This window comes from Bubalus kerabau, chromosome 2, assembly GCF_029407905.1.
Source record: "Bubalus kerabau isolate K-KA32 ecotype Philippines breed swamp buffalo chromosome 2, PCC_UOA_SB_1v2, whole genome shotgun sequence".
NCBI lineage: Eukaryota > Metazoa > Chordata > Mammalia > Artiodactyla > Bovidae > Bubalus > Bubalus kerabau.
Window position 1 is genome coordinate 80383713 of NC_073625.1, and position 14004 is coordinate 80397716.

Below are 14004 nucleotides of genomic sequence, written 5' to 3' on the forward strand. Positions count from 1 at the left end.
GAGTCTTTTCCAAAGAGACAACTCTTTGCATGAGGTGGCCAAAGTATAGGAGTTTCAGCTTTAGCATCAGTCCTCCAATGAACACCCAGAACTGATCTCCTTTAGAATGGACTGGCCGAATCTCCTTACAGTCCAAAGGACTCTCAAGAGTCTTCTCCAACACCACAGTGCAAAAGCATAAATTCTTTGGTGCTCAGCTTTCTTCACAGTCCAACTCTCACATCCATACATGACCACTAGAAAAACCATAGCTTTGACGAGATGGGCCTTTGTTGGCAAAGTAATGTCTCAGCATTTGAATATGTTAGTTAGGTTGGTCATAACTTTCCTTCCAAGGAGTAAGCATCTTTTAATTTCATGTCTGCAATCACCATCTGCAGTGATTTTGGAGCCCCAAAAAATAAAGTCAGCTACTGTTTCCACTGTTTCCCCATCTATTTGCCATGAAGTGAGGGACCAGATGCCATGATCTTTGTTGTCTGAATGTTGAACTTTAAGCCAACTTTTTCACTCTCCTCTTTCACTTTCAACAAGAGGCTTTTTACTTCCTCTTCATTTTCTGCCATAAGGGTGGTGTCATCTGCATATCTGAGGTTATTGATATTTCTCCTGGCAATCTTCATTCCAACTTGTGCTTCTTCCAGCCCAGCGTTTCTCATGATGTACTCTGCAGATAAGTTAAATAAGCAGGGTGACAAAATACAGCCTTGACGTACTCCTTTTCCTATTTGGAACCAGTCTGTTGTTCCATGTCCGGTTTTAACTGTTGCTTCCTTACCTGCATACAGATTTCTCAAGAGGCAGGTCAGGTGGTCTGGTATTCCCATCTCTTTCAGAATTTTCCACAGTTTATTGTGATCCACACAGTCAAACACTTTGGCATAGTCAATAAAGCAGAAATATACATTCTCTGGAACTCTCTTGCTTTTTTGATGATCCAGCAGATGTTGGCAATTTGATCTCTGGTTCCTCTGCCTTTTCTAAAACCAGCTTGAACATCTGGAAGTTCACGGTTCACATATTGCTGAAGCCTGGCTTGGAGAATTTTGAGCATTACTTTACTAGTGTGTGAGATGAGTGCAACTGTGCGGTAGATTGAGCATTCTTTGGCAATGCTTTTCTTTGGGATTCCTGTGGCCACTGCTGAGTTTTCCAAATTTGCTGGCATATTGAGTGCAGCGCTTTCACAGCATCATGTTTCAGGATTTGAAATAGCTCAACTGGAATTCCGTCACCTCCACTAGCTTTGTTCGTAGTGATGCTTTCTAAGGCCCACTTGACTTCACATTCCAGGATGTCTGGCTCTAGGTGAGTGATCACACCATCGTGATTATCTTGGTCATGAAGATCTTTTTTGTATGGTTCTTCTGTGTATTCTCGCCACCTCTTCTTAGTATCTTCTGCTTCTGTTAGGTCCATACCATTTCTGTCCTTTATTGAGCCCATCTTTGCATGAAATGTTTCCTTGGTATCTCTAATTTTCTTGAAGAGATCTCTAGTCTTTCCCATTCTGTTATTTTCCTCTATTTCTTTGCATTGATCGCTGAGGAAGGCTTTCTTATCTCTCCTTGCTATTCTGTGGCACTCTGCATTCAGATGCTTATATCTTTCTTTTTCTCCTTTGCTTTTCACTTCTCTTCTTTTCACAGATATTTGTAAGGCCTCATCAGACAGCCATTTTGCTTTTTTGCATTTTTTTTTCCATGGGGATGGTCTTGATCCGTGTCTCCTGTACAATGTCACGAACCTCTGTCCATAATTCATCAGGCACTCTGTCGATCAGATCTAGTCCCTTAAATTTATTTCTCATTTCCACTGTATAATCATAAGGGATTTAATTTAGGTCATACCTGAATGGTCTAGTGGTTTTCCCCACTTTCTTCAATTAAGTCTGAATTTGGCAATAAGGAGTTCATGATTTGAGCCACAGTCAGCTCCTGATCTTGTTTTTGCTGACTGTATAGAGCTTTTCCATCTTTGGCTGCAAAGAATATAATCAATCTGATTTCAGTGTTGATCATCTGGTGATGTCCTTGTGTAGAGTCTTCTCTTGTATAGTTGGAAGAGGGTGTTTGCTATGACCAGTGCATTCTCTTGGCAAAACTCTATTAGCCTTTGCCCTGCTTCATTCCGTATTCCAAGGCCAAATTTGCCTGTTACTCCAGGTGTTTCTTGACTTCCTAATTTTGCATTCCAGTCCCCTATAATGAAAAGGACATCTTTTTTGGATGTTAGTTGTAAAAGCTCTTGTAGGTCTTCATAGAACCGTTCAACTTCAGCTTCTTCAGCATTACTGGTTGGGGCATAGGCTTGGGTTACTGTGATATTGAGTGGTTTGCCTTGGAAATGAACAGAGATCATTCTGTAGTTTTTGAGATTGCATCTAAGTACTGCATTTTGGACTCTTTTGTTGACCATGATGGCTACTCCATTTCTTCTAAGGGATTCCCGCTCACAGTAGTAGATATAATTGTCATCTGAGTTAAATTCACCCATTTCAGTCCATTTTAGTTCACTGATTCCTAGAATGTCGACATTCAGTCTTGCATCTCCTGTTTGACCACTTCCAACTTGCCTTGATTCATGGACCTAACATTCCAGGTTCCTATACAATATTGCTTTTTATATCATCGGACCTCGCTTCTATCACCAGTCACATCCACAACTGGGTATTGTTTTTGCTTTGGGTCCATCCCTTCATTCTTTCTGGAGTTATTTCTCCACTGATCTCTAGTACATATTGGGCACTTACCGACCTGGGGAATTCCTCTTTCAGTAACCCATTATTTTGCCTTTTCATACAGTTCAATAATGAAATAATGTTACTAGTGATTAAAAATATGTAAGAGTGACTGGGAGAGATTTGTTATTTGACAAGTCATTTTCTTGACCCAGCTGTCATATGAGCCAAGGTGCTTCCCATCAATTGCTTTCATCCAGTTTCTTTTTAGGTGTATATGAAGTCAGATATGCAGATGACACCACCCTTATGACAGAAAGTGAAGAGGAACTAAAAAGTTTCTTGATGAAAGTGAAAGTGGAGAGTGAAAATGTTGGCTTAAAGCTAAACATTCAGAAAACTAAGATCATGGCATTTGGTCCCATCACTTCATGGGAAATAGATGGGGAAGCAGTGGAAACAGTTCCAGACTTTATTTTTTGAGGGCTCCAAAATCACTGCAGATGGTGATTGCAGCCATGAAATTAAAAGACGCTTACTCCTTGGAAGGAAAGTTATGGCCAATCTAGATAACATATTCAAAAGCAGAGATATTACTTTGCCAACAAAGGTCCATCTAATCAAGGCTATGGTTTTTCCAGTGGTCATGTATGGATGTGAAAGTTGGACTGTGAAGAAAGCTGAGTGCTGAAGAATTGATGCTTTTGAACTGTGGTGTTGAAGAAGACTCTTTTTTTTTTTTAAGTCAAATGAAGTGAAAAGTAGACCTATCATTAAGAATATCTAAAATTTATCTTGCCCTTTCATTTTTTATTTTTTTAATTTTTTTAAATTTTATTTTATTTTTAAACTTTACATAATTGTATTAGTTTTGCCAAACATCAAAATGAATCCGCAGACTCTTGAGAGTCCCTTGGACTGCAAGAAGATCCAACCAGTCCATTCTAAAGGAGATCAGTTCTGGGTATTCATTGGAAGGACTGATGCTAAAGCTGAAACTGCAATACTTTGGCCACCTCATGCGAAAAGTTGACTCATTGGAAAAGACTCTGATGCTGGGAGGGATTGGGGGCATGAGGAGAAGGGGACGACAGAGGATGAGATGGCTGGATGACATCACCGACTTGATGGACATGAGTTTGAGTGAACTCTGGGAGTTAGTGATGGACAGGGAGGCCTGGCGTGCTGCTGTTCATGGAGTCACAAACAGTTAGACATGACTGAGCGACTGAACTGAACTGAACTGAAGTCAAGGGGAGAAGATGAGAGAAAATGATGATCAGATAAGCAAGAGTCAGATTGTGAGTCTATAATGGCTAGTGGTGGACATTGTAAAAGACTCTAGGGCAGGTCTCTTAAAGTAGATTAGCAATTATTAAAACTATCCACTGTTTTTATATTTTTTGAATATTAACATGGGGGTGGAAGCCCCTAAATATCATGCATCTCCCCATGGAAAATAGAATATTGCTTAGTTTATAAAAGAATGCTCATGAAAATATACAGATTGTCTCCAAAACAAATCAGAGTTAGTTATTGCTCATCTTTGTTAATACACAGTAAGGTAAAGAAATCTAAACAATGTGAGATTTCTTGCTAAACAAATAAATAAATAAAAACACCAAATCCTGTTATTTCCATCTGAGAATCAAATGATATTGATGATTTTGAAAAAACTGCTTTTCAGAGCCAATGCAATTTTCTTCACTCCAGTGCATGATAGCAAATAATCCAATATTTTATAATCTGTGATAGTTTGGTAATATCAAGTTTTTTCCACTGAGTTTTAAGGGACTAATATTATTGTATATTCCTATATTTGATAGCCCTGGAAGATATTTCCCTTTACACTAATTAAATACGTATATTTGGAGATCCTAATGAGCAAATGATTTTGCTAACTCACAAAAGTGTATTATTTTCTAATTTTAATATTTGTAAAAGTTCAAATTACACTCTTTTTTTTTTTAATTTAGAAAATGTCTTTCATTTATCTCCAGCATGCCTACCCTATTTAGGAAGGCTTATAATGAAAATAAGAAGGTATAACAGAAATTATTAAACAAGAGATGACCGTGTATGTATACATAGTATTTATTCATTCATAATGTTGTTAAAGTCAATTCTACTTTATGATCATAGTAATTGCACTCCAGGCAATACCCATGTTCTCTAGTGACTAATGTAGCACCACTGGATTTTCAGAAGGTTATTTTCTTAATTTGACTGGCCAGGAAGTATTTTCCCTGTTGAAAAACAGGTGTAAACATCACTACCAAAGATAAAAGAGTTATCTCATGCTGTTTTCTGATGTCTCCAGCTTAGACAATTCAGCAGGTTAAAGTCTGAGGATTGAGTAGGGCTATTTATCAGAAGTAAGGAACTAGAAAAATTTTGGTGTGACTCACAGACTTTAACTGAGGGAATGACAGGAAGCCTTTTAATAGCAAAATAATCTGTCAAATGTTCTGAATATATAGAGGCTGTGTAACAAACATGTGAAATCAAACCCCAGCACAGTAATTACATGTAATTTGTGAACTGTTTCTCATTTCCTCACTGTGTAAATTATATGCCTATACATCTGAGACAAGAGTTGACTCTCCGGATCTTACTGAAATTCTCATTGCTTGACACTGGCTATATTGTTTCAGTGTTTATGCTGCTTTTCCAAATTTCAGCTGCTTTTGAGTGAAAGGAAGGAAAATCTTGTAAACTCTGAGCTATTTTTTTAAGTTTATTATGTCCTCTGTCTTGAATCTACTGTCAACTTTTGCCAGCTTTGACTATTTATGGACTAAGGGTTGACTATTATGGTTCAAATCTATGTTCAATAACTTCTCCTAGGTATGCCAAATAATATGAATCATAAACATTTCAGATATTGAGTTCCATGCTAGTTGACCCAATACTTGTTAAAGACTCCTATGTACTGAAAAATTGTTAGAAGGCGTTACCAGCTAATCAGGGTAAGAATTGCAAGATTCTAAGCTGTACATTAACACCATTTGTGAGAAAAGGAAAAGCAAAATAATAGTAATAATAATAACAGTTGGCTTCTTTTTTGTGTCTAAAGATTGCTTTCACCCTATTTCCTATCATTGTTTGCCTAAAAATATCAAAAAGTATTTAACATGCATATACTCATCCATCGTTAATGTTTCTTTAATCTTATATGGTGGTGTTATTTGTGTATATTTTCTGTTGTGTTGTTTCTTTGTTTACTTCTTTGACAAAGCATGTCAATTTTTGTTTTACCTATCTGTATTTTGCTACTGCATGTCAAACATTTTAAATGACTCAGTGAACAAATGAATTCTTGTCATTTTAAATTTCACTCAAAATATTGCAAGCAATCTGCTTATCCTCAAACATTGCTCCAGGTTTTGGCTTCGTGTAAGAGCATGAAAAATAAGTGAACAAAAAATGACAAGAACTGCGTGGTACAAGGAGCTTTGTACCAGATAATCTGTTTAAGCCTGTTAAATTTAAACCTAAAGACGATATATGTATTTATAATTGGAATCATTTATGTTTCTGTTTTGTTTGCATGATATGATTTTGGTTTATATTTTGTTTTTTCCACTCACCAGATGTTCCCAACACCTTGCTTCCCACTATCCTCCCCTCCCTAACCACTGCAACAGTCCCAGCCTCTGTAGCCATAACAACCTGCCCAACCACATCTGCAACAACCAGCAACGTAAGAGGTACAGTATGCTTCTCTGTTATGGCCTAGAAAACACGTTAAATACAAATCTGCAGGGCTTACTGTTTTTTAGAGTAGAAGAACTGAGATGCAATTTTACTTAATTATAAGGAATAATTAAATCAAGTCAGTTACTGTCAGTTAGGGTTATTGTAATAAAATATGAGACAAGATGGTATATTTTCATTTTTCTTAGTGTCATATGATTCATGAAAATGTTCAGAATAGAGGTAAAACAAATATGGAGCTCTGAAACACTGACAATTTAAAATGTGAACATGGGAGCTTTTTTTTTTTTTTGTACTTTACCTTATAAAAACCAGCAAAGAAATAAGATGTTCAAAAATGCAGAGGTAGTTTTTGCTGTTTTATGACCCTACTTTAGTGTTAATGATTTTTTATTTCTCCGCAACTAGGTTAAAAAGCCTGCGGTGTTGAGTTTGTTCTAAAATTAGCATGACGGGTCATTATAAGTTATTTACCACATAGAACTTTTAGGTAAATATTTAATATATCATCCTAAAGTGATTAGCTGAGTGGAGCTATTTCTTGTAATTAGAGAGTGTTCCAGAAGCAAATGTTCTAGGCTTACCCAGGATGACAGGAATTGATGGTTGGCTCTAGGAATAATTTCTGGTGTCTGATTACTAATAAGATGTTTTTCTGAAGCACAGCAAGCAAAAAGATATTGAAGCAATTCTTAAGGGCAAAAAAAGAAAAAAAAAAAAGAAATCATTATGTCATGGTTCAAAAACATAAAAAAATATTTCTGAGTAGTTAAGTGGTTGTTAGATAATGAAGAAATGAAAAGTGTTTTGAGATTTTTGAGCACATTATAGAAATACATGTTTTAAACTTTATTTCTATGTTCAGAGACAATGTGTCCTATTTAAGTCTGTCATTTACTCTTATACATGCTTATACATGTTTTATGTCATGTTGGCTGTACTAATATGTGTTAAATGTAGCAATTTAATTTGAGCTCATAAGGACTTTACAAAAATATATATCTAAAGTTTCATCAGGGATACACTTAACATTGTTTTCACTTGTAAAGATTATTCAATTAAACTTCTTGTGTTTCTTAGAATTTTTATTAATTCTCAGTATTATGTTGAGTTTCTGCTAGCTTTTACTTAGTGTTTGTAGTATTTTTTCTCTTCTTCCAGAAAAATATTTTAGTATCTGGTAAGTGTTCATTAGGTTTATTCTGTTATGCAGGGCACAAGATTGATAGCTAAAACTTGATGGTGATAACAATAAAATCATTAAAAATATCTAGTCTTACTAAAAAAAAAACCTTGTATTTGATTTAAATCTAAAAGTAGAACAGCTTAAAGATCATTCTTATAACAATGTGTATGAAACAGGTGGAAAAACAATAAAAATGAAGAAAAAAACACTTTATGATAATATATGGAATGTAAAATATCTTATGTTCTACTTTGCTTTACTTATTGTTTGTCTAAAGATTTTTACAAACAGTAATTCAGATGAAATGTAGCTATTGCTTACCCACAAAATCTCCATGGTAATGTTATGTTCTAAGTGTACAAAGAAATCACTTTGATGGAAAAGGGTATGTTGGTTTAATTTTTTTAAAAAGATCTACTTATAACAAAAAAAGCCTAATTAATTTCTTCTTCAATAAGTATTTATCAAATACCTGTGTGTTTTTTTTTTAACTTTACAATATTGTATTGGTTTTGCCAAACATCAACTTGAATATACACGTGTATACAGGTATACACGTGTCCCCCATCCTGAACGCTCCTCCCTCCTCCCTCCCTGTACCATTCCTCTGGGTCGTCCCAGCGCACCAGCCCCAAGCATCCTGTATCATGCATAGAACCTGGACTGGCGACTTGTTTCATATATGATATTATACATGTTTCAATGCCATTCTCCCAAATCATCCCACCCTCTCCCTCTCCCACAGAGTCCAAAAGACTGTTCTATACACCTGTTATGGAGAAGGCAATGGCACCCCACTCCAATACTTTTGCCTAGAAAATACCATGGACGGAGGAGCCTGTTAGGCTGCAGTCCGTGGGGTCGCTAGAGTCGGACACGACTGAGCGACTTCACTTTCACTTTCACTTTTCACTTTCATGCATTGGAGAAGGAAATGGCAACCCACTCCGGTGTTCTTGCCTGGAGAATCCCAGGGACTGGAAGCCTGGTAGGCTGCCGTCTATGGGGTCGCACCGAGTCGGACACGACTGAAGCGACTTAGCAGCAGTAGCAGCAGCAGCATACACCTGTTATATATATTATAGAAACAGCTCTATGCCAGGGCTAAAATTATGGATATTAAACATATAAGTTTAAAAATAAAATAAAATTAAAAAAATAAAAAATAAAAAAAATAAAAACACTAGTAAATTAATGCATTTCCCCCCAAATAATCAGTGCCTGGGCTTAATTACTTAAGGCATTCATATCTTTTGTGAGTATATATACATTAGGCGAAAATAAGAGAAAATATTTTATTTCAAAGTGAAGTGCTTAACAACAATTTTTTATATTTATGCACATGTATCTTAAGTGAATCTTACTGGTTCCATTTTAATCAGCCTGCTAAAATGAAATCAGTTTTCTGCTTTTTCAAGTAAATTCATTTTTTAAAGATTTCCTAAGATGTTTTGTAAACTTTACACCATGAAATTTAAAAATTATAAAAAAAAATATTTTTCCTTTCAAGGAACACATGAATAAATAAACCTCAAAGAAGACACACACACACACACCATTCCCTCTTTCTTTACTTAACAGTTGAAACGTCATTTTTCAAATGGCATCAAGATATGTGAAAAGAAAACATTTTATGTGTTAGGCAATTCATAGCGTCTATTTTATACAGAAAAAAATAGTAACACTGACATCAAATGTTAGTATAATGTCTATTTTCCCTTGCTAACTTCAGCAAACACCTGGGAACTGAAGAAAGTCACTAAGCATGATTAATGTTCTAGTCCATATTTGAGGGACTTGGGAATTCTGTCAATATATAAATATTTTATGATTTTTGTACTCTGTCGCTTAGAAGTTATATGATATTCACTCAGCCGTGTATTACCTATTAAATTAGAGCTTTCAGATGCAATTATATTTTAGTGGAATTCATTTATTTATAAAATGACAAAAGATGTTACAAAATTATCATTTAAAAGATATCATAATAAAAATACGTTGTCTAAGAAAAGCTAAGGACTAAATATTTCCAGCTTGTCAATTTTTTTAAAGTTTATCTGCTTCATCCCTGTCTCTCATTCAGTAATCTTAAGTAAACTAACTATATTGAATCTTATTAGCTTTAAATATCATTTCTTCAGATTTCATAAATGTAACATTTATCTCTATCTGTACAGACATATTTAATAAGTTACCACAAATAAATCACCATTCATATCTCCATTTCTACTCTTTCACCACCCCTGCCATTGCTGAGTTTTCTTCTATATGATAAACATCCAGTTTAAAAATGAAGAATCATAGCTGCAGCTATATTAAAAATCAAGATAAAATAGAACAAAATAAGCTACTCAAATTGTCAGTTATAACCTTGAGAATTTGCACATCTCTTCAGTTTGTACATGAAATGCATCCTTATGTGCAGGAAGAAGAGCTTCAACCATAGGGAAGAAAGCTGGCAATTAGCAATATCTTGTTACAAATAAGTGTGCTAAAAGAGAGAAAGGAGCAAACTTTACCAAACATGGGAAAGACAGAGAATAAGTGAGTCCAGGAGACATCTTTAGGTGTGAGCTGTAGTTCTTCTGTTTACACAGTCTTTGGTCATAGATGTTGAACCAAATTTAGCACCTGCATTTTCATCAGAAAAATGAGAAACATTCAATTCTCAGATTGTCTTGAGGACTGGATAATATCTAGAATTCTGGCAACATAATCAGCACTCAATGTATGACAATTATTGCTTAGTTCTTTTAAGTAAAATGAATATATTCATGTTTGCATCATGCAATTAATGAAATTGTGTATTTTTCCTATAGTAATTTTAGTTTTGACAAAATTATTTGGTGTTAGTGCATCGATTGCATTTTAATTTCAAACATACTTTTAATTATGTCAAAATCAAATAATAAAATGGCACTAGAACATATGGAACTTACCTATCTTTGAATATAGCAATTAACAAATTGTCTATGAAGTTCATAATATTTTTGATTTATATTATATATCTAAAATCTGAACATTTTATAGATCTCTCAAACATTTTTCATTACAAAACATCATTGCTATAGCACATTTTCTGCTTATAGAACTTGCTACTTTTTAAGGCTAGTGGCCTGATTAATCCTATCAACTAATTTAGAAGATATATACCTCTATATCTGTATCTGTATCTATCTACCCATCCATCTATCCATATATACTTTTTTACGAATTTGGGGTTTTCTTATCACGTTAATAAATTTTTAACAAGATAAACTTTGATGAGTTAAATATGATCATTTATAAAATGCTTCCAAATGACCTGATGTGATTTCTAGAATTAATATTATTTTTGCATGGTATGCTTACTTTGAAAACATTTTTACATTTTTATAATAATTTCTTTATTTATTCACTTATTTTTAGCTGTGCTGTATCTTCCTTGCCATGCAGGCTTTTCTCTAGTTCCAGCAAGCAGGCCTACACTTTAGTTGCAGTACAAGAGCTTTTTATTGCTGTGGCTTCTCTTCCCTGGTGGCTCAGACAGTAAAGCGTCTGTCTACAATGCGGGAGACCCAGGTTTGAGCCCTGGGTTGGGAAGATCCCCTGGAGAAGGAAATGGCAATCCACTCCAGTACTATTGCCTGGAAAATCCCATGGACAGAGGAGCCTGGTAGGCTCCAGTCTATGGGGTCGCAAAGAGTCCGACACGACTGAGCAACTTCACTTTTTCACTTTCTCTTGTTGCAGAGCATGGGCTCTAGGGCATGTGAACTTCTGTAGTTGCAGTGGGCTCAGTCATTGCAGTTCCCAGGCTATAGAGCACAGGCTCAGTAGTTGTGGCACATGGGCTTGGTGCTCCACAACCTGTCGGATCTTCCTGGATCAGGGATGGAACCTGTGTCTCCTGTATTGGCAGTCAGAATCCTCACTATTGAGCCACCAGGGAAGCCCTAAAATTTTTTATCATATAGTATATTTTCAATTTTATATAAACTATCTCATAATCTAGGAATCTTTAACAGCACCCTCATTTACAGATCATGATATAAAGATATTGAAAATTCAGGAAACATGTATGAGACATACTGAGATAAATCAGTGATTATGTCTATTTATCATGATTTTTAAAAGTAGAATTCAAAATTGAAGTCTTTGTGCTTACCAAGACAGAAAAACTCCTAAATGCCTACTTATCTGTCTCTGCCTCTACAAGACTGTAAGTAAACTACAGGTGCAGAAATGTAATGACATATATGGAGAAAAGGTATAAAATACCTAATATACTCCCTGTCCTGTTCAAATACTTCATGCATTTCAATGTTTTAGATAGGAAAAAAAAATCCTAAAAGTGATGATGACATCGTTTATACAATCCATGTGAAAATCCAAATGAATTATTGGTTCAAGTATTGATTTATTTTACATCAGACTTAAAAATGGAAAAATAATTTTTTGTTAATAAAATTGTACAATTTTGCTTATAATCACAACCAATTTGTTAACTATAACGAGGTAATTGGAGTGGACCTTACTTTAGAATGGGCTTCCTTGGTGGCTCAGAGGTTAAAGCATCTGCCTGCAATGCGGGAGACATGGGTTTGATCCCTGGGTTTGATCCCTGGGTTGGGGGAAGATATCCCTGGAGAAGGCAATGGCAACCCACTCCAGTATTGTTGCCTGGAGAATCCCATGGATGGAGGAACCTGGTGGGCTACAGTCCATGGGGTCTCAAAGAGTCGGACACGACTGAGCGACCTCACGTTCACTTTCTTTACCTCAGAATGGCACTGCAAATTTTTTTCTCTAAAAATACATTTTTTAAAAAAATTTACCAAATCAACTATTATCAGATTATCTACAATCAGAAAACTATGACCAATATCAAAAAATTTAGAGATGAGGTACTGTTTTGGTCCCAGCCTATTGATAGTGATGCTTTTGGCTATGACTGCTTGAGACACTTGGCTCAGCTCCTGTTGCTTTTAAGAGCAGCTACAGGCATTTCCTGCACTGAGGCCGATAGGGCTGGACCAGCCCTTGTTATTAATATGGTCATTGGATGCACTTCAGCAAAAAAAACCAACAGGGAATGTTGAGGAACAAAATTACTACTCACAGATCCTAAAGGACCACCTAGAGAAGTGACAGTTAGAAAGAGAGAAAGCACACAGACTTGGTCTCTGGCTTTATTAGAGTTCAAAGGTGGGGTGTCTAGAGTTTTGTGGACTCACATCATTATTGTTAAATTTGAATTGTAAGAATGGGAATTAGGCATAGGAAGGGAGAGCCAGTTTTTCAAGGTGATCAGTTGTCTGGGTTACCCAGGACTTTCTAAAAATAAGAAGTTCACAGGTGGGGCAGCCTAGTTCCTTACCTGGTTGTTTTGCTAGGCTGACAATACATTTATTCAAGATGGATTTCTTTTGAAGTGTATATCACTGCAATCAAAATCTCAGTTTCAAGCATTAACTTAATATAGGGCTTCTCTGGTGGCTCAGAAGGTAAAGATTCTGCCTGCAATGTGGAATACCTGGGTTCGATCCCTGGCTTGGGAAGAACTCCTGGAGAAGGGCATGGCAACCCACTCCAGTATTCTTGCCTGGGAAATCCAGTGGTAAGAGAAGCCTGGCGGACTACAGTCCATGGGATTGAGAAGAGTCAGACATGACTGAGACTAAGCACACAGCACAACTTAATATAAATTCTTCACAATTAAATTACACATTAATTTAGTTAAGTCTGACAATGTAATATCAAGAAAAATATTTTAGATTATTGAGGTAGAATTGAATGAATTTTAGCATACATCTGCAGTGATTATAGCTCCACTCTAGAATAAAAGGCTGATAATTTTCAGTCCATATGCTGCCCTTATAATTTAAAAATCATACAAAACTTGACTATTTAAATGTTTATAAATCTCGGAACATTGTTTGGCTATTAAATATAATCCTATTAAGTGTAATCCCAAAATATTGCCATTTGAAAGATCTCCCTTCTCTAAAGATTTCTTGAAGCAATCTTAGTGACTTGTGGGAAAAAAAATCATATGCATGAAGCTAAGCCGTGTTCAATGAAAATAAATTGCTGAAGTATTTACTTTGTGCCAGTATAGAGAAATTGAGATGAACTGTAACATTCAACTCATATTTAATGTGGGCATTTTTAATGAACTATAATTGCCTAAAATGTTGTTTGTGACATAATAGTTTTGTATGCAGATTCCTTTACTTCAATTGTTGTTTCATTTCTCTGGTTTCAAAATAAAATATGCAAACATAAAATAAACACAAATTGCATACCTGAGCACATCAAACCACTGTCTGAAGCATCTATTTAACTATGTCAAGTTAAAAAGCAATAATGATCTGACTTATGCTTCTAAAGTCTATTTCCTTTATGTCAAAAAAATCTAGTCTATATTTTGTTTTTATTA

At 35.4% G+C, this 14004-nt stretch overlaps 1 protein-coding gene across 1 annotated transcript in view; it reads left to right on the plus strand.

The window, feature by feature from the left end:
• The window catches only part of CADM2 (cell adhesion molecule 2), a 285958-nt gene that overhangs the window by 199310 nt on the left and 72644 nt on the right, over positions 1-14004 (plus strand). Inside the window, exon 8 of the mRNA XM_055570073.1 lies at positions 6274-6390. Within this exon, the coding sequence (XP_055426048.1) occupies positions 6274-6390 (117 nt within the window). The remainder of the gene's footprint in view (positions 1-6273; positions 6391-14004) is intronic.